The sequence below is a fragment of the Hydra vulgaris genome, chromosome 12 (assembly GCF_038396675.1).
Source record: "Hydra vulgaris chromosome 12, alternate assembly HydraT2T_AEP".
Lineage (NCBI taxonomy): Eukaryota > Metazoa > Cnidaria > Hydrozoa > Anthoathecata > Hydridae > Hydra > Hydra vulgaris.
In genome coordinates, this window is record NC_088931.1 from 52,608,219 (window position 1) to 52,635,273 (window position 27,055).

Sequence of the window (27,055 nt, forward strand, 5' to 3'; positions counted from 1 at the left end):
TCAAGTTAATTGATAAAAAAATTATTTCTAAAACATGATTTTAAAATAAAATTTTTAAAAAAATTGTAATTTTTATTTATAAATTTGCAAAAAAAAAAGCTTTCTAAACCCACATATGTGCAATGAACATATTTTTTTATTGTGTTATGCATAGTTATGCACATTGTCCATAACTATGCATAACACAATAAGAAAACTATCTAGCTGTATATTTCTTCTGCTGTCGATACCTAACTATTAAGTTTAATAGTGCATAGAAACCGAGTTTTTTTGAGAAACCAGGTCAAAGTTTTAACATAAAAAACTTATAGTCTCTATTTTGCTGAATTATTGTTTTAATTGATCACAAAAAAAATTTAATTAAGGGGGTTTAACTACTCATAATGTGACTTTTTGGGGCAAAAATTTAACTTTCGAGCCTGTTGAGCGGGGTCTAAAATTTGAGCAAATAAGTTAAATTTTGTTTTTTATGGATCCTAGAGTACGTCCACAGCACATGGAAAACAGTGTCTTTTGATTTTAAAAAATATGGGGCGTTTGACCCACTCTCTCTCTCTCTCTCTATATATATATATATATATATATATACATATATTACATATATATACATATCTATATACATATATATATATATATATGTCTATATATATATATATATATATATACATATATATATATATATGTATATATATATATATATATATATATATATATATATATATATATATATATATATATATATATATATATATATATATATATATATATAGTTCTATAGTTTGTTGCATTTGGGAAGCATGGAAAGAAAAAAATGATTCTTATGCCAACACATACGTCACTTTTAATTACTTTTGACTTTCGTCCAACATTTGCGTGTTGGACAAAAGTCAAAACCATTAATTTAATTACAAATTAATCATTTTTTAAAAAAACCACAAAAATGCAAATTTAATTGACCAGAATTTTTTTAAAAACATTCAGAATGTTTTTAAAACATTCTGAATGTTTTTAACAATATAAACAAAGTTTTTTTTTTTTTTTTAATAAAATGTTTTTATTTTTGTTTTTTTCACTGTAAATCATGCGCGGAGTGTTGCTACATCGACTATCTTATAGCCTGACTTGCAAGGGAGTGCTGCTACATCGACTGACGAGTAGCCTGACTCGCAACGGAGTGCTGCTACATCGACTGAGGGTTTGGTTGGGGCATCCAGTCTATCAATTAATAAAAAAAAAAATTCCGGTCTTGCATTTTAATTTTTACTTTTTGTCAACAAAATATAGAAAAAATTTTCGGACAACATATAAGAGAATATATACACATATATATATATACAACCCGTAGATGTTGTCCGAAAGTTTTTTCCATATTTTGTTGACAAAAAGTAAAAATTAAAATGCAAGACCGGAATAATTTTTTTTATTAATTGATAGACTGCCTGCCCCAACCAAACCCTCAGTCGATGTAGCAACACTCCATTGCGAGTCAGGCTAAAAGATAGTAGATGTAGCAGCACTCCCTTGTGGGTCAGGCTATTTGTCAGTCGATGTAGCAGCACTCCCTTGCAAGTCAGGCTATTTGTCAGTCGATGTAGCAGTACTCCCTTGCGAGTCAGGCTATGAGATAGTCGATGTAGCAACACTCTGCGCATGATTTACAGTAAAAAAAAATAAAAATAAAAACATTTTATTAAAAAAATTAAAAATAAAAACATTTTATTAAAAAAAATAAAAATAAAAACATTGTTTACATTGTTAAAAATTGTTATATTGTTCAAAATTTTACCCTCAATATCATAAAACTGCAAGTTTTAAAAAACAGTATAAAAGATTTTACCTTGGCTACACTAACTTGATTAAATGGGATACCACTTTTTTCACTTAACTAAAAAATAATTTTTTTTCAAATAGCTAATAAAATAACAACAGCAAAAATTAAAATTTTTGGTTTTTTTAATTGTCTTTTTAAAACTATTTTACCTTTTTTTTTAAGTTATCAAGGGAAGTGTCTTTATACAAAATAATTTCTTCAAAAGGACATAAGAGACATTGTGATGGTCTCCATCTTTTGACATATAAATTCAAGTAGTCATCATTTACAATGATTTCATTTTCTAAATAAAAATAAGCAAATTAAAAACTTAATTGTTTTTGCAAGAGACTATGTATATCAAAAAAAATTTTTTCTCATTTAACCTTTTATATATATATATATATATATATATATATATATATATATATATATATATATATATATATATATATATATATATATATATATATTCATAACACTTATTCCTAATAATAGGACAAAGGAAAAGTGACTTTCATTGGATAATGTCTCTTCCGCAGAATATTAGTTTTGTAACAAGTTCTACTTAGAGTTTCAAGAGGTCGTCCATTTGCTGTTGGTAATGATCAAAAAGAGCTGTTTTACTCATAAAGGTCAACAATAATATTTCAAAAAAGAAAGACAAGATTCATTGTTAATCTTGCTCAACTACAAGAGGAAGTATGGAAGAAAGAGAAAGAACACCAAATAATAATTGTAAAATTATGACAATCTATTTTTTAAATAAACAGTAAATTACTAAGAAACTTGTTTAATGAAGTAGATAGATGCCTAATGTCTTGTGATTTTTCTACATGACTTAAAGTGTATCTGCAAATTTATAGTAAACCACAGAAATCGAAAAGAATTGAAGAATTTACAATTCTGTAAAATGTAAATAAACATTTATAATTATATTTATTTGTAAATGGTTAGTTCATATCTGAACTGTTGTTGTCATATCAACAATTAATTTTTGCTAATCAATAATTTAAAATATGTTAGACGATAAATATATGAAAACAATTAGACATTGATGACAATTGGCCACACATGTTGCAATATTGTTTATATCTCATAATAATTATTTTTAATAGCCATCTGATAATAATTACTTTAAAAAAGCATTGTTATTAATTTGGTTATGTGGTTAAGTAAAAAATTTTTTAAAAAAACTATTGCTTATTAAACAAGAAAAATTATGATTAATTATATTATTAGTTTAAAATTAAAATGCTGCACAAAGATAGACAATTGAACAAAGTTTCAAAAAAGCAACTTTTTCAAATGTTTGTAGTATTACTAAAACTGAAGACCTTATTAATCAATCTTTATTTTATTTAACCTTAATAATCAATTTGCTTGATCAAATATTTCAAAACAACAATTAAATAATTAAAACATTTAATCTTATTTTTCAATTTAAGCTTTACTTGCTTAACCGAAAGATTTCAGATGCAACATTTTATCAAAACTTCAATTTTATCTTTCCCAACAACAAAGTCATTAGTTTTGAATGAAAATCTTTTCAAACAAGCAGTGGTATATATGCGTATTTGTTTAAAGAATTTGCGTTTGTCATTTTCTAAAATTTGAATAATTTATTTCAGAAATTTACAATAAACCATCCAAAAATATTATTGTAACAACTACAGACTGACCACTAAATGGAAGTTTTAAAAATTACTTAAATAAGTATTATAAAATTGCGCAAAAAAAAAAAAAAAATTATCACATTTTTATTTGTTAGAGGTTATAATGTGGTTGTTTGAATTATGGTGAAAACAAAAAAATTTTATGGTTGCAACATTATTATCACAGAAGAACAAATTTTAACTAATGCAAAATATGAATTTTTGTTGTAAATGAAAAGCATTTTAGTGAAGCTGCACCGAGCAGTGAACACGTTAGGGATGAATAATAAGTTAAAAAGAGTTTAGTAGAGTGAGATAAAAGTACAAAAGAACAGATGTCCGGTGGAAAACAAAGAGCTTCGAAGTGGAAAATTACTCAAAAAATGATAAGTATAATGTTGTAAAAATAAACAATAAAAATAAACAATAAACGATACACATAAGAGTCATTTACTGTTGTTTTACTAAATTGTCGTTAGTGTCAGGTGTGATGTGTAGACAGTATTAGTGATGGAGCAGAATTATTTGTTTTATATGTAGTTATCATGTGGTATGTATTATTAGAGTGGTCAACATAAAATTATTGAGATAAGTGTGTCATGAACAACTTGAGTACTGTATGGATTCACGCCTAATGGTACAGTATGAACACAAGAAGACCTCCAACTTTCGCCCAAGACCAGCATCCCAAAAGAAGTTCCACTTTGGGTCTACACCAGGGTATCTTGTCAAGGTATCCCATTGTGTTATCCCAAATGGACTATTCTAAGAGTATCCTGTCAGGACGATTGCCACAGACTTCTGAATTGACACTGGGACAAGAGGACACTACAATTGTATGCAAGTTGTACTGAGCCCCACTTTTAGTGGGGCTCAGTACAACTTGCACACAATTTCAGGTCACTTTTTTGACATGAGTGTTGATAAGTGCAGTGCTTTGTTGCAGTATAACAAGGGTCAGTAAGAGTTGTGAACTGTTTTGAGTCATATAGATGTGATGTAGACCGTCAATGCAGTGTACTTGTGTGTCTACTGAAATAGAATGTCTCGATGGTGTGAATTGTTAGTAAAAATTGGTTAAAAGTCATTAAAACTGGTGTAGCGTAAGCTAGACGTGAATACTAACATGTATTTTAGAAAAAATAACTATTGCAACTTGATAATCTGGAAAATTGAAATAAAATTACACCAATATAGTAACAATAACTTGAGTATAAATTTAACAAACTAATAATCTGTATATATATTTTACAACTAATAATCTAGAATTATATAGCATTTTGCATAAGTTATAAGATTAACTGTGAATATGTCATGTGACTGTAATGAAACCAGGAGTATCTGAAGTGGAGTAGAATTATTTGTTTTATAAACAAGTTAGCAGGTAGCCTCTGGTCCGTTAAACAGACTGTATGTATAGCATGGCTGACTTTGTGACGTATACAGTGAATATTTAAAAATAAAAATATGTTATAAGGAATAGATATAGAAGAAAGTCATAATAAATTAAAAAAGAGAAAAGTAAAGTGTTAATTCAGGAAAACTCATTCTAAAGACACAAGTCACCATAAATATAATAAACACTATCTCAACCATACTATACATACAGTTTGTTTAATTGACAAAAGGCTACCTGCTACCTGTTTTATAAAACGAATAATTCTTCTCCACTTCAGATACTCCTGTTAACATTACAGTCACATGACATTTTCACAGTTACTCTTATAACTTATACATAATTCCATATAATCTTAGATTATTAGTTGTAAAATATATATATATATATATATATAGATTATTAGTTGTAAAATATATATACAAGTTTGTGTTACTATATTGGTGTAATTCTGTTTAAATTTTCCAGATTATCTAGTTGCTGTAGTCTGTTATTTTAAAATACATGTTATTGGACCTCTAGTATTCACGTCTAGCTTACGTTACACCAGTTTTAATGACTTTCAACCAATTTTATACTAACAACTTCTACCATCAAGACATTCTACTACAGTAGACACACACAAGTACACTGCATTGACGGTCTACATTAGATACACATCTATAAGACTCAAAACAGTTCACAAATCTCACTGACACTCGATATACTGCAACAAAACACTGCACTTATAGACACTCATGTCAACTAAGTAACCTACAATTGTATGCAAGTTGTACTGAGCCCCACCCAGTGTCCTCTGGTCCCAGTGTCAATTCAGAAGTCTGTGGCAATCGTCCTGACAGGATACTCTGAGAATAGTCCTTTTGGGATAACTTAATGGGATACCTTGACAAGATACCCTGGTGTATACCCAGAGTGTAACTTCTTTTGGGATACCTGTCTCAAGCGAAAGTTGGAGGTCTTCTTGTGTTCATACTGTACCATAAGGCACAAATCCATACTGTACTCGAGACGTCCATGACACACTTAAATCGATAATGTATGTTTACCACCCTAATAATACAGACCACATGAGAACTACTTATGAAACAAATAATTCTGCTCCATCACTGATACTGTCTACACATTACACTTACGCTTGACACTAACAACAATTTAGTAAAACAACAGTAAAAGACTCTTACGTATCTTGACTATTTATCGTTATTGTTTATTTTTTACAACATTTTAACTTATAATTTTTTTATTAATTTTCTACTTTGAGGCTCTTTGTTTTCCACTCGACATCTGTCCTTTTGTACTTTTATCTCACTCTTGTAAACTCTTTTTAACTTATTATTCATCCCTAAGGCATTCACTGCTCAGTGCAGCTTCACTAAAATGCTTTGCATTTACAACAAAAATTATTTTCCGCATGGACTGCGGAGCAACGATTATTTTCCTGACTAACACATGCACGCTTGGTAAATTTATTTACCTAACAAAACCTACAAAGAAGATAACCTACAACATTAACAAAGACATGCTTATGCACATACACTTCACATCCTGAATTAACACTTTACTTTTCTCTTTTTTAATTTATTATGATTTTCTTCTATATTTATTCCTTATAACATATTTTTATTTTTAAATATTCACTGCATACGTCACAAAATCAGCCATGCTATACATACAGTCTGTTTAACGGACTAGAAGCTACCTGCTAACTTGTTTAGAAAACGAATAATTCTACTCCACTTCAGATACTCCTGGTTTCATTACAGTCACATGACATATTCACAGTTAATCTTATAACTTATGTAAAATGCTATATAATTCTAGATTGAAGAATAGTACAAAATGTTATATAATTCTAGATTGAAGAATAGAATAGTAGTACCGCACTCAACTTATTTCTTCGCGCAGCAGCCTTGTTCGTTGAGGTTCGCGTTTCGGAGTTATAGAGTTTAGAGAGGGTTATAACCACTATTAAGTAGCCTCCTATTCTGTAGTAGCCTTCTTGGCCTTGAGGAGGTGGATAAAAAAAAAAAAAAAAAAAAAAAAAAAAGATTATTAGTTGTAAAATATATATACAGATTATTAGTTTGTTAAATATATACACAAGTTATTTTTACTATATTGGGGTAATTTTATTTCAATTTTCCAGATTATCAAGTTGCAATAGTTATTTTTTCTAAAATACATGTTAGTATTTACGTCTAGCTTACATTACACCAGTTTTAATGACTTTTAACCAATTTTTACTAACAGCTCACACCATCGAGACATTCTATTACAGTAGACACACAAGTACACTGCATTGACGGTCTACATCACATCCACATCTATATGACTCAAAACAGTTCACAACTCTTACTGACCCTTGTTATACTGCAACAAAGCACTGTACTTATCAACTTATGTCAAAAAAGTGACCTGCAGTTGTGTGCAAGTTGTACTGAGCCCCACTAAAAGTGGGGCTCAGTACAACTTGCATACAATTGTAGTGTCCTCTTGTCCCAGTGTCAATTCAGAAGTCTGTGGCAATCGTCCTGACAGGATACTCTTAGAATAGTCCATTTGGGATAACACAATGGGATACCTTGACAAGATACCCTGGTGTAGACCCAGAGTGGAACTTCTTTTGGGATGCTGGTCTTGGGCGAAAGTTGGAGGTCTTCTTGTGTTCATACTGTACCATTAGGCGTGAATCCATACAGTACTCAAGACGTTCATGACACACTTATCTCAATAATTTTATGTTGACCACCCTAATAATACATACCACATGATAACTACATATAAAACGAATAATTCTGCTCCATCACTAATACTGTCTACACATCACACCTGATACTAACGACAATTTAGTAAAACAACAGTAAATGACTCTTATGTATATCGTTTATTGTTTATTTTCATTGTTTATTTTTACAACATTATACTTATCATTTTTTGAGAAATTTTCCACTTCAAGGTTCTTTGTTTTCCACTGGACATCTGTCCTTTTGTACTTTTATCTCACTCTGCTAAACTCTTTTAACTTATTATACATCCCTAAGGTGTTCACTTCTCGGTGCAGCTTCACTAAAATGCATTTGCATTTACAACAAAAATTTATTTTCTGCGTGGACTGGGGAGCAGTGACTATATTCCTGACTACCACATGCACGCTAGGTAAATCTGTTTACCTAACAAAACATGCAAAGAAGATAACCTACTACATTAACAAACACATGCTTATGCACATACACCTCACATCCTGAATTAATACTTTACTTTTCTCTTTTTTAATTTATTTTGATTTTCTTCTATAATTATTCCTTATAACATTTTTATTAATAAATATTCACTGTATACGACACAAAGTCAGCCATGCTATACATACAGTCTGTTCAACTGACTAGAGTCTACCTGCTAACTGTTTTAGAAAACAAATAGTTTACTCCAATTCAGATACTCCTGGTTTCATTACAGTCACATGAAATATTCACAGTTAATCTTATAACTTATACAAAATACAAAATTCTATATAACCCTAGATTATGAGTTGTAAAATATATATACAGATTATTAGTTTGTTAAATATATACACAATTTATTGTTACTATATTGGTGTAATTCTATTTAAATTTTCTAGATTATCAAGTTGCAACAGTTTTTTATTGTAAAATACATGTTATTGTAAAATACATGTTATATAAAATACTTTACACCAGTTCTAATGACTTTCAACCAATTTTATATTAACAACTCTCCTACCATCAAGACATTCTACTACAGTAGACACACACAAGTACACTGCATTGACGGTCTACATTACATACACATCTATAAGACTCAAAACAGTTCACAAATCTCACTGACACTCGATATACTGCAACAAAACACTGCACTTATCGACACTCATGTCAACTAAGTAACCTACAATTGTATGAAAAAAAACGCAGAGCTAAAATTAAAATACTTCTAAATGTTTGCTTTTCTATAAACCATCTGATTATATTAGAAAAACTAAAATATTATGGAATATGGCAAGAATATAATAAATGGTTCACTTTAATTAAATAAATGGTTTACTTAACAGATAGAAAACAGTTTATATCTTTAAATGATATTTAAATTTCCAGACATTTGTCTGAACATTTAATAAACACACAATGTAGGGTCTCACAGGGCTCTATTTTGAGCTCTTCTATTATTTTTATTTTTAAGGCATCAAACACTATGGCTACTCTGATGTTTGCTGATGAAACCACTTTATTTTATGCTCTCAATAACATTATAAAGGTTTTTCAACTATTTCAAGTACAAATTTTTAAAACAAATTTAAAACTGGATTAATGCCAACAAACTTAATGGCAACAAACCTAATGTCAACAGTCAGTTAAGTAAAACTTAATTACTGTTGATATTAAGTTAAGATAAACTTAATGTTAACACTTTTGTTTATAATAGAATAAGATAAAACTAAGTTTACCTTATTCTATTATAAACAAAAGTTTTAATATATTTCTGCATCTCAACCGATGTTATTCATAAACAGTATCAAATCTGAGTGCTTTTTCACAAATAAAATATTTGATGTTTAAATAGAAAAAAAAGTATCATGGAGAGGTCATCTTAAATATATTAGAAATATAATCTCAAAAAAAAATTTTATTTCGTATTTTAAATAAAACTCTAATTTTAATAACACCTAATTAATTTTAATTTGCATTCATAAATTGTTACTTATGCTATGCTACTTATTGTTTGGGGTAGTGCAAAGATGATAAGACTTTTTCTTTATCAGGTTTTTCAGTAATTATTATATATACTTAAGTATATTATTTAGTATTTTTAAATATTTTGTAATTTATTACTTGATGTAAAAATAAATAAAAATTCAAATTACTTTACAACATATGTTTTAAAAGCCTACGCATAAAAACTGCATTACCTTGTAACAACTCAACTAGAAGGTCAGTTAATTTTATTTCTACCTCAAATCGATCATTTTTTGTGTAAATGCGACAAGGGTTCTTAGACGATTTTCTTCTTACACGAATTCTGTAATAATAAGTATGAATTTAACTTTTGATTATGTTTTTTATTATTATTGTTAGTATGTTATTTTTATTATATTTTTGATATAATGTTATATTATCATGTTATTATGTTATTCTTATTAAGTTATTATTATTATTTATAGTTATATGTTAGGTTAATATTATTATTACCGTTGTTAATATGTTGTAATACTGTTATTCAATTTTTTTTTTTTTTAATGTTTATTAAAAAAACTTTATTTTTCAGAAGTAAAAGTAATTTTTTTTAAAAGTACTATTTTTTAAAATAAATAATAAATATGTTATTTAAAAGTACAATAATACAAACTTTTAGTTGAAACTAAAACGTTTAAAAAATATAAAGAAAATCAACCTTTCAATTGGATAATCTTTTCCAACTCTATTTAGTTCCGAAAAAATCTGCTCTTTGAATTCTCCTATTGTCATGCCCTTATACGCCACGGCTTCCATAAAAAAAGTCATGTGCTGCAAACACAAAAATAAAATATTTGAATAGACTTTTATAACAATAACTTTACTTTTCACTTGACAACTGCAACAAAACAAACAAAAAATAAAGTTATCACTATATTAATAAAACAATTGCAATATTATATAGTTAATAACAATAAAATGTTTTGATTAAGTAATCTTACTAGAGTGTTATTAATCACATCATTTTAACTTTTTATAAAAATAATCCAACTGAGACATTACAACAAAAGCATTACAATACAATGAAGTAAACAAAATATGTCAAAATTACATCTTCATTGTTGGGTTCAAATAGATAAACTTTTACTCTTGATTCTCCAGTCATCAAGGCTCTGCCCAACTTTACAATTATCTGCAATATATAAAAACTTTTACTATTTTACAAGGTAAAAAAATAAAAAAATGAAATAAAATAAAAAAATTTCACTTTTTTTACAAGGTAACAAAAATTACTTAATTACATAAATTACTGCTAATTTTGAAAAAAAAAATTAAACTTTGTATGAAATCACTTAGTAATAAGTTCTTGAAAAAATTTTTTATGAACTCACTTACTCAGTAAAAAGTTCCTAAAAAATTGATTTTTTCATGTAACAAAAGATTAAACTATTTACTTGTACACAGTGTCACATTGAAATTTAGAAACAAAAAAACCATCTAAAAACATTTATGAATGGACCGTTCCCTCTATAGAAAAAAACCGCAATGCATTTTGGTCTTTGTATTTACCGAAAATAAACAAATCTGTGTTAAAGCTTTTTAAAATAAACAGTCAAGTAATTTAATTTAAAAAGACTTTACAAAATGATTTCAAATGATACAATATCTTGTGATAAACTAATAACTCATTCTATTAAAGAAAATATTACTGTTGAGTCAACAACAACAACAGAATACCGCGGTGGCATAACTTGTTGTGTTCCATTATGCAACAATAATTCGCTCAAAAACAAAAACTTATCGTTTTACATCATCCCAAAAGAAAGTAATTTGAGAAAAAAATGGCTATCTTTAATTAGTAGGAAAAACTTTGTTCCTTCTCCTTCTCATTGGGTTTGTTCAGTCCACTTTACAGGAAAAAAGACTTATATGAACAACTGTCCATCTTTACTGTCATAACAAGTTAAAGACAACATAAAAAAACCAAGAATCACAGTAAATAGTTCTATTGGATATAAAAGAAAAATAGACGAAATTGAAAACGAAAAAAATGATGTTAATTTTTCATTTGAAGAAAACGAGCCTGAAAAGTTAAAAAAGAAATTATTATCCTAAAGGACAAACTGAACATTATAAAAACTAAAAAGAAAGAAATGAAAAATATTATTATGAACCAAAATCACACTATCAATCAATTAAAATTTACAGTTGACAGATTTAAACATAATCAAGCCCACTTTAAATTTTATATTGGCTTTGAATCATACAATCTATTTAAAGTTTTACTAGAATATTTAGAACCTGTTGCAAGCAAACTTATATATTGGGGGTCAAATACAAACATTGAAAAAACAACAGACTTTAATTACAATAAAAAGGGAAGAGGACGCATAATGAGTTCAGAGTCTGAATTGTTTTTAGTTTTAACAAGATTTCGACTTGGCCTTTTGGTTGAAGACATGGCACTGCGCTTTGACATATCCTCATGTCATGTTAGTAGAATCATAGTGACATGGACTGATTTTTTGCATTCTCAAATGCGTATGCTACCAATTTGGGCAACAAAACAAACTGTAAAAGAAACAATGCCAAAATGTTTTAAAGAAAAATATGAATCAACAAGGGTAATCTTAGACTGCACTGAACTGTTTATCGAAATGCCTACATCTTTTCGAAGCCAGTCTGCAACTTTTTCTAATTATAAACATAAAAATACAGCAAAAGGATTAATTGGAATAGCACCAAATGGAGCGATTTATACTGTGGTCGTTTTTCGGACAAACAATTTACTAAAGATTGTGGCATATACAACCTGCTTGAACCAGGAGACAGTGTAATGGCAGATAGAGGTTTTGATATTGCTGATGATTTACCGGAAAACGTTTCATTAAATATACCACCATTTCTAAATGGAAAAGCTCAACTCAGTCTAGAAGATGAGAATGAAACTAGAAAAATTGCTGCTGTTTGTATTCATGTAGAAAGAGCAATACAACGAATAAAAAATTATCACATTTTACAAACACCATTTAAATTGTCTATGGCACCAGAAATTAATAAAACTTGGATAGTTTGTTGTTATTTAGCAAACTTTTTGCCACAACTTTTTTCAGATAAATAAAATGTTTGTAAAAAATAGAAAAACAGTTAATCTAAACTGTAAATATATTTTCTTGCATAAACTCAAAGTAAAATTTAGTTAATTTTGGTAAAGAAGTTTTTTCCCATTGCTCTTTAAGAAATTTAATACTCTCGATAAAAACATCTTTTTCAGTATAAACTATAAAATCTAGTTCTGTGACCTCTAATAATGCCATAACACCTTGACATTGATAAAAATAAACATGATTTTGTTTAAACATTGTTTTACCATCAACAACAGAAAGAAAAAATGTTTTATCTAGGCAAGCTTCAGCTATAGTTAAATCTTTTTTTGAATAAGGACATTTGATTTCAACAGCCCTTATTTTTTCATTTACAAATACAATTCCATCAGGGCTTGTACCGAGCCAAGGCCATTTTGGGTTTATGATAAATCCACATCTCGTTACTGATACGTTTTTTATATTTTCATACTTTTTTATTGCAGTGTTTTCATTTATTTTACCCCAATTACAAGCTTTGTTGCAAGAGCTTTTTTTATTGTTTTTCAAAATTCTATTCAAAATAGAGGCAGGAAATATACTTTTTTGTCTATTAATAACAAAACCAAAGTTTGAAGATGTCAAGCCTTTTTTTCTTTCTTCAAGCCATAAACTTGTAGATTGTGATAAAGTAGCTCTTTCCAAAGTCTTTATTTTCTCTTTTGATAGAACTAAATATTTTGAAATAAACATCAATTGAGTTTCATCAAATTCAAATGAATCACTGAATTCTACTTCAAATCCATTAATTATGTTATCAACAAGATTAAACATGACATCATAATTTAAATAGAGTTCTTTTACATTTAGCTGATATTCAGATATTGATGTTTCATAGTAAAACGTGGAATGATAATTGTTTCCTTTTAAAAGATTTGCAAATGCTATTCCTTCTTCTGGATTATATAAACTATCAGACAGTTTTTTAATTTTTTCATTGCTTGGATTATGTGCAAAAATTGGGGTTGCACAAAAGTTTCTATTTCCTGATACAAAAGGACGCTTTCGTGAGTTGTTTAAATCCTTTTCTAAATCACTCTTTTCAAAGGAAACTTTAGAAAGCTTAATTGGTTCTGAATTTTTTCCTTCAGCAGGAACATGCCATTGTTGTAACACTTCTGTGCATGTTTTATTGAATGGTACAGAGTTTAAATTTAATTGCTTATATTCATTTAACTGAAATAATACTGCAGCAACATGCTTGCAACATCCTCCCATACCAACTTTACAATTACATTTAGCATACAAAATATCTCCTTCTTTTTGACAAAAATGTACATAAATAAGGTACTGATTTTTTTTCATTGAAGCTGAAACGTTAGCTCTAACAAGAAAAGAATTTATTTCAATCTTGACATTAGGTTTTACAACTAAATTTTTAACGAAGTTCTCCTTAAATAGCTGATACCCAGAGATTTTATACTTTGAAGCACCTCTAGCTCCGAAATCAGTCGAACTATCGTCTATAATTAAATATTTGTGTATTTTTTCTTGGCTTATATTAGGTAGTAAGGAAAGACATCTTGACCAAGAGCTTATTTGTTCTTGTACAACTTCTTCAGCATCTATTTGGTTAAACTGACTAGATATTTCTCGAAATACTGGTTGAGTAGCGATTGAAATGTTTTTAAAAAAACATGGATCAATATCAATAGTATTTGAATCATTTTCCTAACTATTTTAATAGCTATCAACTTTTTTTATTGCTGACATGATAATATGTTTTGATAATTTGTTTATTTTCGGTGAATACAAAGACCAAAATGCACCGCGGTTTTTTTCTATAGAGCGTCCATTGATAAATAAAAAGAAAAATTAACATTTACAACTTTCGCAAATATCAACTGATTTAGCTGATATTTTGGTCTGTCTACCACTAAAACCTAGTCTGCATTCATGTAACTTTAAAAAAAATTATCATCTATACTCATGAAGTAGAAAAAAAATATTTGTAACTAACTAGCACTAACATCTAAAGTGCAAGTCAAAAATTTCAATCTATACCTGTATAACATAAATGTTTTACCTTAGCACCATCCTTCAAGGTGCTTAGAGTATCTTCAAGCCTAATGCATTCATATTCTTGATCAAACGAAAGACGATAAATCTAATAAATTAAAGAAACTATGAAATTTAAAACCCTTTTACTAATATTAGAGTGTTAAAACCTTTTACAAATACTAGAGTTTAAAACTGTTAAAATGCCTTTTGCATATCTTAGCGCGTTGCAACTGTAAAAACCTTTTTTATATAAATGAGAAAGTATTAACATCTTTTAAGAAATATTATAGTGCTGAAACAATTGTTTTATTCTAATATTAAAATTAACACGCTTTGTTAAAACTTTGTTTGATTTTTTTGCTTATTTCAAATTCTATAAAAAACCAATGGATAAAATCTCAAGATAAATAACTTTCACTACTACCATTTAACATGTAGTAAACCAAAGTTACTACCCTTACCAACCATCTAACACAAAGTAAACAAAAGTTCTTACTTTTATCAACCATGTAACACATAGTAAACAAAAGTAGCTACTCTTTAGAAATGAGCAATAGAGCAAAAAGAATAAATCAATTGCATTAAAGTCAAAATATGTAATTTGCAAATCTTGTCACTAATACAGTCCTAAAAGAGGACTAAATATTGTAAATAAATTAAAAATATAGTTTTTCTCTTGTGACAAAATAACTTTTATATAAATTATTTTGACATGTTTAGCAATGATATAGGTGCCATAAAATAATAAAAATTTTAATGTGTAATGTATTATTATTGATAGATAATTGATTTTGCTGTTGGTGTACAACTGTCAATATTAACCTCTATATGGGGTAACATTGACAGAAGTATATTTTGTGCCGTAAATGTTAATTTACTTTGTGAGAGGTGAAATTATCATTGTAGTTTTGACAAACAAAACAAATACTTAAAATATTTACTACAGTCTTCTCCATCTGGCTAGTGATTTAAAGCCTTTTCTCTCTTGCCTGACTTTAAAAAAATACATACTAGCCCAATAATAACCATTCAATTAATAATTCATTACCATTCATTTAATAAATACCATTGGTGCTTTTTTGTGCACTGCCATTAAATTAACCATTAAAAGACTGATACTAGCACCATTCCAATTTTCGTTTTAAAAAATAGCATTGAAATTTGTATTATTGCCATGAAAATATGAGCTATAATTATTTAAAAGATATTAATTAGCTTCAGTTCTGATAGTCTACTTGAAGATATAAAAAAGTTAGTTTATGATTAAAAACATTTTTACTTAACGATGTCAAAGCTGTACAACCATTATTGATGGAATATCTAATTTTGAGAAAAAGTCTTGAAACGTTATCACTTTTTGCTGGATTTTTTTGAGACTTTTTTGGTGTTTAGTTTAATTTCTGAAACAAGAAGATAATTTTTTGTATCTTTAGCTCTTTTTCTTACCAGTATTATGCAACATTATTAAGTGTGGATTTAAACTTTCTGCGAGGGGTCAGTTTTTAAATCTGTTGACATTTGATCTTTTGGGTTTCCTTTATTTGATTCCATTTCAATTTATTGTAAAAGCATCATCAGATGTAAGACATTAATTGTTGTTTGATTCTTAACAAATGGGGTGACTTTTGCATTACTGTCAATGTTTCCCCAAAACTGAACATATGAGCATATGAGTTAAAAAAAAATTCTATAAAATAATCTTAAATGTAAATTATTTAGAAGTAAAATAGTAGAAATAATATTATAATATGGTTTAACTTATCTTTTAACTAAACCCATTTAGCAACAAAAAAACTAGATATTAATTTAATTTATGCCCGCCGTATTGTTTTGTTATTTATACTTCTATTATACAACTAAAAATAGTTACATTTGTTTGTTCAAGATCTGGGCGCAGCTATACATAGTTATATTTGTTGATTCAACATCTGGCTGCAGTTAAAATCATTCAACATCTGGCTGCAGTTAAAATTATTCAACATCTGGCTGCAGTTAAAATCATTCAACATCTGGCTGTAGCATCTGTTAAAATAATTTAAACAATAGTGAAGGGTAAAAACATTAATCTAAAAATTGTTAATGTTACCCACATGTCAAAATAACCCTGCGTTACCTTACGATAAAATACAAAAATGAGTATTCTAAGATTGTTAGGCCTCAATGTTAGGCCATTAGGCCATGCACAAACCTCTATGTTTGCAGTGATAAATAAGATTTTTATTTTGAATTCCTGCTGATGAGATAAAAGTAAAAAAGACAAAAATATTTAAAACATAAAATTAAATATATAATGATATCTAAGTATATTGTATAATATAGTAGTATATAAGTATAAAAAGTACCCGAAACAAATGTTGTTCAACATTAATCAAATCTTCTATTTTTTTCTTTAAATAACCAAATGTCTTTTTTTTATTAATATTAAGTTTTAGTTCCTCTGAATTCTCTGAAAGAAGAAAGAAAATGTTTATACATTTTTCCTATTAAAAGTATAACTTCAGACAATAAAAAATGTATTAAGCAATAAAATAATAAAAACAAATAATAAAAATATAATAAAAACAAATAAAAAAATATAATAAAAACAAATAATAAAAATATAATAAAAACAAATAATAAAAATATAATAAAAACAAATAATAAAAATGAAAAAAAATAAAAAAACCTTTTTTATTAACTATAATAAGTTTAATTGTATCTGTAAAATCTTCTAATTTTTTATAAAATGTTGATGCTTTAAAATCTTCAGTAAAAGTGTCAGTAACAAAAATCTAAATAAAATATCATGATCATTATGATCATCATGATCATTATGATCATCATGATCATCATGATCATCATGATCATCATGATCATCATGATCATCATCATCATGATCATCATCATCATGATCATGATCATCATCATCATCATCATCATGATCATCATGATCATCATCATCATCATCATGATCATCATCATCATGATCATCATCATCATGATCATGATCATCATGATCATCATGATCATCATGATCATCATGATCATCATGATCATCATGATCATCATCATCATGATCATCATCATCATGATCATCATCATGATCATGATCCTCAATCATCAGAAAAGTTAGCATAAAGGTTAAAAACAAAGAAAACATTTGTATTCGTTATAACAACAACAAATAAAAAAAAAAATTTTTAACATTTATAATGCAACACTTTTAGTACAGTTTATTTATTAGACCTCAGTGTAATTTGTGCACGATAATTGCTTAAAAATGTATTAGCAAGTACAAACACTTTGTCTTTTTATTGGCTTTTGAGTTATTGCACCTCGTTTAGGTCTCAATTTCTTAAGGTAATAGTTTCATTAATTATCCTGATTCTGATTGATATAAGCATTTAAGGTGTTTCCCAATTTTTTTTGAATACCAGTATCACTGTACACTAGTTCTTAGGGTTTTTTTGTAAGTCATAAATTCCTAATGTTTTTTGAAGTCAAACAGTTAACACATCCCATCATTTGTTTTCTAAGGTTATCCTGGAATAGTATGATATAATTTTAAAAATGCTTGATTTACATGATTTATTTAAAAATGCTTGATTTACATGATCACATACAACCATTTTTAAATGGTTGTATGTGATAGTATACGGTGATTTTATAAATCTTTTACCAGAGTTTATTTGTTCAAACAGAAAAGTTGAATTTAGTTTTGAAATTAGAATCATTCCATATAGAAAATTAGGAACAATTTTAAAACTACCATAATTCTCGATGCAGATTTATTAAATATTTGTTGTATTGTTATTAATATTTTTATATTTTATTAGTAGTATTTTTGTTGTCGTTATTTTATCTTTATTGTATTATTAATATTTCATTTTACTATTATTGTTATTGCTAATCACAATGGAATCAATCAAGAGATTTATTATCTAGAGATTTACTAAAAAATCTTCCTCAGTGTACAATATTTTTTATTATTACTTTTTACAATAATAAAACAATTTTATTTGTTTTAATGTTACTAAATAAATACTGAGTCTAAAAAACTGGCATCATCGATTTCATCCAAAAAACTGGCATCATCAATATTGTTCAAAAAACCGGCATCGTCGATTTTGTTTAAAAAACTAGCATCATTGATACAGTTCAAATAAATTGCATGATCAGTTTTGTCCAAAAAATTGGCATCATTAATTTTATTCAAAAGACTGGCATCATCAATTTCAAAAACTTTATATTTATAGTGTCAAAGTACTAAATTATAGCCATAAGAAAAAATGACTTAGTTGATTGTATAAATCAATTACGTCATTATTTTGAAAATATTCAAAGCAGTTTATAATAAAATCTGCATCATGTGTTTCCAACTAAATTCATATCATAACTGATATTTGTTGCAGAGTATTTGTATATATATATATATATATATATATATATATATATATATATATATATATATATATATATATATATATATAAATAAATAAATATACATATATATATATATATATATATATATATATATATATATATATATATATATATATATATATATGTATATATATATGTATATATACAGTATTGGACAAAACATTTGCAACCAACATCGAACAATGCTTAAACGTGTTCCTAATTTTACATGTCTTAAAAACGAAACGAACTATACTACCACAGCAAACAGTTCAGGAGTCTAGAGTCATAGCATGCCATGACATGAGCAATCAGCTGACAGGTGACAGCACACAGGCAGAATTTCGTTGACAAGTGCCATTTTGCAGCGGACAAAACAAGTGCAACTTTTTTGGTTTGTTTCATTTTCTTAAGTCTGGTCCGTGTCAACGTCACGGAAGTTTTTTAATAATTAAAGGAAGTATCCAGAAGTTTCCAGAAGCATGCAGAAGCTTCCAGAAGAAGCATCTGGAAGTATCCAGTAGCATCCAGAAACATCCAGAAACATTCAGAAGCATCCAGACGCATCCAGAAGCATTGAAAAGAAGCATCTAGAATCTTTTAAAACAGGTTCACACAGGTTCATTTTACTATATAAGAGACATGTAAATTGACATGTAATTCAGTCAGTATATGGAAGTCAATCAGTCAGTATTGTCAAGGCAGTTTATCGAAGTGAGTTTTATCAAAGTGTTTTATCGAAGAACATCAATACAAGAAGTGAAACACAACAAGTGTTTCATTACATCAATACAGTCCACATCCAACCAAGACATTGTGTTCCACAGAGCATTATTGTATCATCACAAGGTAAATGTAACACGGTAAGCCTTGAGAAGCGTGATTATTTATTTTTATTATTTTTATGACTTCAAGTGCAAAAACGGCTTCCGACAGTCTTGGATTGGAACTAAGAAAGGAAATTATTGGCGATTACGTAAGTGGAATGTCACAAAAAAGTATTTGCGATAAATATCGCGTGAAAACATGGACCGTATCAAGACTATGCTCCAAATATCGTTCTACGGGGAAGTTGGCAGCAGATAACAAAGGTGGAAGACCGCGTTCCACCACTTCTAGAGAGGATTCTATGATCGTCAGATCTGTCAAGAAGGATCCCTGGATATCATCAGTCAAGATACAAAAGCAATTAGAGCTGCCTTTATCGGACCGAACAATCAGACGACGTGCTGTTGAAGCCGGATTGTTTTCTCGACGCCCTGCAAAGAAACCACTGATTTCACTAAAAAATCAAAAGAAAAGACTCCTGTTTGCTAATACTTTTATAATAGGCCACAAGTCATGACTTATAATTGCGAGATGAATAGACCTTAAGTATAAATCACTATGGTCTGTAGTTATTTAAAGCATGATAACTTATTATTAGGCTGTTTACTTTCCATCAAAATTATAACATTTAGTTAATAAGAATAGCATTTATTTATTGCTAATTCACAATAAATAACTACACCTGTGTTTAACATTATTCAGTCAAAAACAATTTTTACCCAAAAAACATGGCAGTCACAAAAATATTTAGAGTTTATCCTACAAAACATCAATTTAGAGACTTAACTTATTGACTAATATAACTCAATATAATGAAACTGCTGGACATAAATAATCATAAATTTTTTTATTCAATATGTATAATTGAAGATGATTCACAAGAAAGTTACCACAAAATGGAAGCTAATATAGAACACCAGAGAAACAGGCAAGAATACAAACCAACAAGATATTATGAAAATATTAGTCATATTTACAGATCATGTAAAATCAAGTACAAGACCATTACCTGTAAGACAGAAGTATTTATTGTCAACTGAAATCCTCAATCTATTAGAAGAACCAGATATAATATCAGATAAAGAAAAAGAATAGTGTAATTAAAAAAAAAGAGACAACTTTGGTAGTTAAAATATATTTCTAATTATTTGTTTATTTTATATTTGTTTTACTTTTATTTTGTTGTATTTTTATTATTATTATTATTTTATTAGTAGTATTTGTATTGTTATTATTTTATCTTTATTATATTATTAATATATTATTTTACTATTATTGTTATTATTATATTTTGGTATTATTGCTTTTTACTTTTTATTACTAATCAATAGTTTGTTATAACTATTACTATCCAATAGAATATTCTGTAAATATAAAATAGAATGATGCTTCTCTAAATATCTATAAAATAAACACTGTGTGTTGGTATGAATACAAAAAACAAGGCATAAATATAAAAGGCAGAAATATAAGGAAAAAACAAACACAATAAATCCATCATTTGAAAATGTTTAACAAATTTTAGTCAATAAAATAAATAAATAATACTAAAATAAAAACAATACTGTTTTGTTTTTAATTATTTGGCTAATTTTTTTTTTTTTTACATAAAATGTTTTTGGAAAATGGTGTTTCAGTAGTGCAAATAAACAAAGAAAGAAAAAGTTATTTTTTGATAACCTTCTTTCCAAAAATATTTACAAAAAAATACAAGTTTTTTATAACCTTGAGATCCATTTTTCTCATGGAATAATTGATCCTGGTTTTTAGTTGATAAACAGAAATCTAGCCGTTCATTCAAAACTCTAGCCACTCATGCATACTTTTTAAAGAATTGATCAAAAATTGTCAATAGGATGAGCTTCTGGTATGTTTGCTGGATTCATATCTTTTGATACCAGAGGTATCTTTTATGTTTGTAGCCAGCCTATGACTGATTTAGCATAGTGTAAATAAGGCCAAAAAACCTTTACCATTGTTATGATTACTGAATTAATGGGACCAACCACGTCATTATACACTCTTTGAGGTACAGTTCTTGATTGATACCCATTCCGTTTGGTCTGTGGATTTCACAACTTTAGTTAAAATAGCACTCCAAACAAGAACTTCAACCTTTTGCTTTGTGTTAATGCATGATATCATGAGTTGCCTGATCTTTTGCTTTGTTTTAATGCATGATATCATTAGGTGTCAGAGTTTACTCATTTTATTAAAACAAGTCTTTACAGCTAAGGGCAAATTGCTTAATGTGAAGCCATTTAAAATTATCATTAAAAATAAAATTAAAACTATATACTACAAAACTTATATTAGGTTGATGCATAATTATTCAGCGTTTATATAAGTATTTTTTTCACCAGTGAAAAGTAGCGTTTTGTTAATTATTTTTGTATGAGATAACCTTTTCAATTGTTTTAGAAAAATGTGTATCAAAAACCATAGACATAATCACCTTATTATGCTCTACTATTCAAGAAAGGATGAAAAGCAGCACAGTCTTTTCACAACTCAACAAATTTTTTGGCAAAGGAACAATCAGCAAAAGTCAGTGTAGAGAGTGATTTGCCCATTTTGAATCAGGTGATACCAGCATGGAGGATAAACCAGAACGAGGTTGGCCATCGGATTTTGACATTCAGGCTCTTCTGGCAGCAATGGAAGAGGACGAGAGCCTGACAACATGAACGCTGGCCAAAGACTTCAATGTCAATCAATCCACAGTTGTTCTCGCCTCAAAAAGCTTTGTGGAAAATCACAAGATGGGTCACCTATGAGCCATCTCCGACAACAACAGAGCTGATAGTGCTCAAATTTTGACCAAGTTACTGCAGCGTAAAGAACAAACACAATATTTGAAAAGCCATGTCACTGGGGATGAGTCATGGATTTCCTCTAAGAATCGTGTCTCCTTCGCTTGTGGAATCGACTGTCTGCCAAGCAAATGGGATGCAGTAACTAAAGTAGACGATGACTACATTCCCGAATAATTGTTTAAACATATTTTTGTCAAATATTGTTATTGATTTTGTTAAATAAAATTTGTTGAAAAACCGCCAATAATTATGCATCAACCCAATAATTTTTATAACCAACTACGTTTTGAAAAAGCCACAAATTTCTACATGGGAGTTTTTTTTGGTGTTTTTATTATTTCCCAAACGGAAAATATTGAAGAAAATAACAAAAAGACCAAACAGTTAATGATGTTACTATTATGAACTGTAATATCATTAACGAAAAAAAAATTTTATACTATAATTTCTATGAAAAAATAATTTAATTATTAAAATATATAAATAAGTATGATTCAAATTCCTTACTGATTGTGAACTGCATCTGCTGTGACAAAGGCTTTATTGATTTTTGTTTTTTTGGTCTTACTGTTATTGTTTACATTAGTTATTCTTTATTTAATCATACTTAATAATATTTTTAATTATGTCATTCAATGACAATTTTAGTACTTTTTTTAGTGCATCAATTGCTAATTAAAAATATTATGTTTGACGGGAATTTTTTTTCTTAATTTTCCCTATAATATTTAATTAGACTTGAAAAATTTCCTTAAAACACTAATTATTAGAGAGCATTTTTCAAAATATCAGATTTTCTTAGTAAATCCTTATCCTTATCCCCTCCACCGCCATATGTAGTTATACAAAAATTGTTTTAATTAATATCATACATAAACATACCATAGCATTTTTATAAAAACTTTCCATTTTTAAAGTTTTTTCAGGATTATCAAGCAATAAGAAACCATGATATTCTTTATAAACAACAAGCTTAGGAAGTTCATAACCTCTCCGTGACGATATTATGCTTTTGAGCTCTCCTATGGTAGAGTTGGATGACACATGCAACAAAAATGGTTCTTCAAAAAAATCTCCTAACTTGTCATCAACATAAACTTTTAAAGTAATCCCTAAATTACAAAATTATATATTAATAAATTTAAACAAATTTTTAAATAAGTTTCTCAACAAATTTTTATTAATTATAACCTCCTGGTTCATAAACTTGAAATTGTTCGCTCTCTTTTCTCCACTCTAGAAGTAAATCAAAGGAGGGGATTTTGCTAAAACCACCTAATAACTTGACCATGGATGTTTCCTAAAAGATTTCAATATTTTGGATTTTTTAGTCAAATACAAATAAAACTTTTTGATTGACCCAAAAAATTTTTAAAAATTAAAAAAAAAAAACTTGATGAAAAACTTAACTAAAATTTTATCAAAAGCATGAAAGTTATAGAAATGTCAAATTTACAACCCCCTCCTTTTTTTGTGAAACCCCCTCCTTTTTTTTGTGAAACCACATCCTTTTTTTTGTGAACCCCCCCCCCCCCTCCCCCTCCTTTTTAAGGAAAGAAATTTTTTATGACTATAACTTTAAAAAATCATTTTTAAACAAAATGTTTAATCTGTAAAAGAATTTTAAAAATCACAAACAACAACAAAAAAAAGATTTATAACCTTTTGAAAAAAGGGATTATGTCTATGAATACAACAAACTGAAATATTTAATAATTAATTAGTAATTGAAATATTATTGTATATTTAAACTGAGGTTAATATTATTAGATTTTTTAGTTCATTTTCTCTATAAGAACAAAAGTTGTAAATCATTTTACAAATAAACTTTATTTTCTACTCAGTTCGAGCTCAATAAAATACTGATTAAAAGTATACCAGGAAAATATGAAAGGAAAAAAAAATCATAACAATCAAAATTAATTTTTTCTTTTTAATTACCTAATGTCACTTATGCATATTACTATATTGCTACATTGGATGCGTACTTAAAAGGCAAATTTTTTTCTTTCAATATTAAGAAAACAATTTTTTCATAATCTGAAAAAAAAATTTATCTATTATCATAATTGAAAAAATAAGTGCCCATCAGTGGCTACAGTAAATTTTTTTCTAATATATTTTAGTTACTCTTTAGAATAAAAAACTTTAAAAAGTTTTTTCTTATATTAACTGTTAGGCTAAAACTTGAAATTTTCACATTTGTGCATATTTGACACAGAGTTTTTAAAGAAGTTTTAGCATGCTAAAACTTTAAAGGCTAATTATTCCTTAGCCTTATAATATTTCCCTTTATATATTTGACCATGTGATAAAGTATGCTTAAATCTTTATTATAATCTGATAATATCTGCTTAATCAGTTGTAAGATCTAAAACCTTTATATTAGATAATAATTTGGTGAATTAAAATTCTGTAGTAATAGATAAACCTTATGTTATTTTTAAATTAGCAAAGTAACTCTTAAAGTCAGGTAATTTATCTAATTCATGCATTTTAATAATATCACAATTCAAGTCCTAAGTTAATTGTATATAAAGTATATATTATTCTTTGTTTTTTATTTTTAAGAACTCGAAGATGATGCTCTTTACAAAGGTCAAACTTATGAACAAGGTCAAACTTTTGATAAAGTTGGTATTTATCTCAAAAACCCTTGCTTTTCACATGGTCAACTCTGTGTTGTATGTTCAAGAACAAGATAGTTTAATAGCTTATTTTTTAAAATTAATGAACATTCATTACAAGGTATGTCATTTAATAAATGCTACATAAACAATGTTGTATTTACAAATGCACTAATCTATAAACAATTATTGTTTTACTATTAAACACCACATTTTTTATAAATAATTAAACAAAACAAATTTTGTTACTGGAAACTTTTGTTGGTGTTACTAAAAACCCAAGTTGAAGTTACTAAAAACCCAGTTGTTATGGTTTTTCTGATAAATTTTAAATAACTTTGAAAATATCAATAACTATTAAAAATTAAAGAAAACCTGTTTGCTTTTATAGTATAACAAACCAGGTTGATTGATTGTTTTTTTTAAAGTTAATAAACATGCATTGCAAGGTATGTCATTGAACAAATATTGTACAAATGAGGTTGTATTTGTAAATGTTCCTTACTAATATATTTTCCTGTTATGTATAAAGTGTTTTCTATGTTTGTTATGTGCTATAATGTTATGTGTTTATAGTTTGTAAGTGGTTAATGTTGTTTTCGTGGTTTCAAAGTGCTGTGACTTGGCTTAGTTTATAGAAAGAGTGTTGTCCTTGCTAGCCAAACAGTGTACTTTGCTATAAGATGACTTGGTTTAGTTGAGAGCAAGAGTGTTTTCCTTGCCAGCCAAAAGTTGCACTGTCATAATGAAAAACATAATAAAATCTGTTTGTAGTTAGCGTAATCATGTGTAATTTTTCAATTAGGTAACATATCTTAATAAATATTTTTATAACTAGTACAGTTGTTGCAACAGCAACAGCACCAATAAGTGCTGCCCCAACAGTAACAGGAGCAACATAGATTACTTTTATTGTATTTTTTAATTTTTTTATATAGCTTCCAGCTGCTTCTTCTTCTGGTGCAACAACTAAATTGTTGCAATCACTTATACTTGATTTTTATTTTTTTAATATAGCTACAGATGCTTCTTCCTACAGATGCTTCTTCCGGTTCAATAAATCAATGTAATAAGTCAGGTATAAGTGAGTACAATAAGTTAGTTGTTGTACTCTCTTATACTTGACTTATTGCATTGATTGATTGCTTTTATTGTAATTTTAATTTTGTTTATTTAGTTGCAGCCTCTTCTATTACAACAGGAAAGTTGTTGTACTCACTTATACTTGACTTATTACATTGATTGATTGTTTTTAATATTTAAAAAAAAATAGATTTCTTGTTAGTAGTATCTCCCAGCTTACCAGTAGATAATTGTGTATATACATACTGACATAGACAAACAAGGCCGCTGCGCGGAGAAACAAGTTGAGCGCGATACTACCAGGGATGTGGTGGGGATCAGAACCACTCGCTTATGAAGCAAGCGCTCTACCACTACACCACTACCGCATATATATATATATATATATATATATATATATATATATATATATATATATATATATATATATATATATATATATATATATATGTATATATATTCAGGCTCAACTTATGATCAATTTTTATTAAATCTCTCCTAGCAACCAGGTTCTCTATCACAGAGGGCCTTCTATCGATAGTGCCAATATGTGGGAGATAATCTACTTTTTAGATGGAGGGTTGCCCCCCCCCCCCTCTATGACACC

The 27,055-nt window shown here is 27.8% G+C and overlaps 1 protein-coding gene across 3 annotated transcripts in view; it reads right to left on the reverse strand.

Annotated features, from left to right (window-relative positions):
- Positions 1-27,055, reverse strand: part of LOC101235581 (ubiquitin carboxyl-terminal hydrolase 47) — a 117,388-nt gene that overhangs the window by 11,079 nt on the left and 79,254 nt on the right. For all 3 annotated transcript variants that reach the window (XM_065813671.1, XM_065813673.1, XM_065813672.1), the window contains exons 21-30: positions 23,930-24,038; positions 23,621-23,850; positions 17,359-17,464; positions 17,036-17,139; positions 14,719-14,799; positions 10,661-10,741; positions 10,268-10,380; positions 9,786-9,895; positions 1,981-2,114; positions 1,838-1,885 (exon numbers count right to left, since the gene is read on the reverse strand). In XM_065813671.1, the coding sequence (XP_065669743.1) occupies positions 1,838-1,885; positions 1,981-2,114; positions 9,786-9,895; positions 10,268-10,380; positions 10,661-10,741; positions 14,719-14,799; positions 17,036-17,139; positions 17,359-17,464; positions 23,621-23,850; positions 23,930-24,038 (1,116 nt within the window). The remainder of the gene's footprint in view (positions 1-1,837; positions 1,886-1,980; positions 2,115-9,785; positions 9,896-10,267; positions 10,381-10,660; positions 10,742-14,718; positions 14,800-17,035; positions 17,140-17,358; positions 17,465-23,620; positions 23,851-23,929; positions 24,039-27,055) is intronic.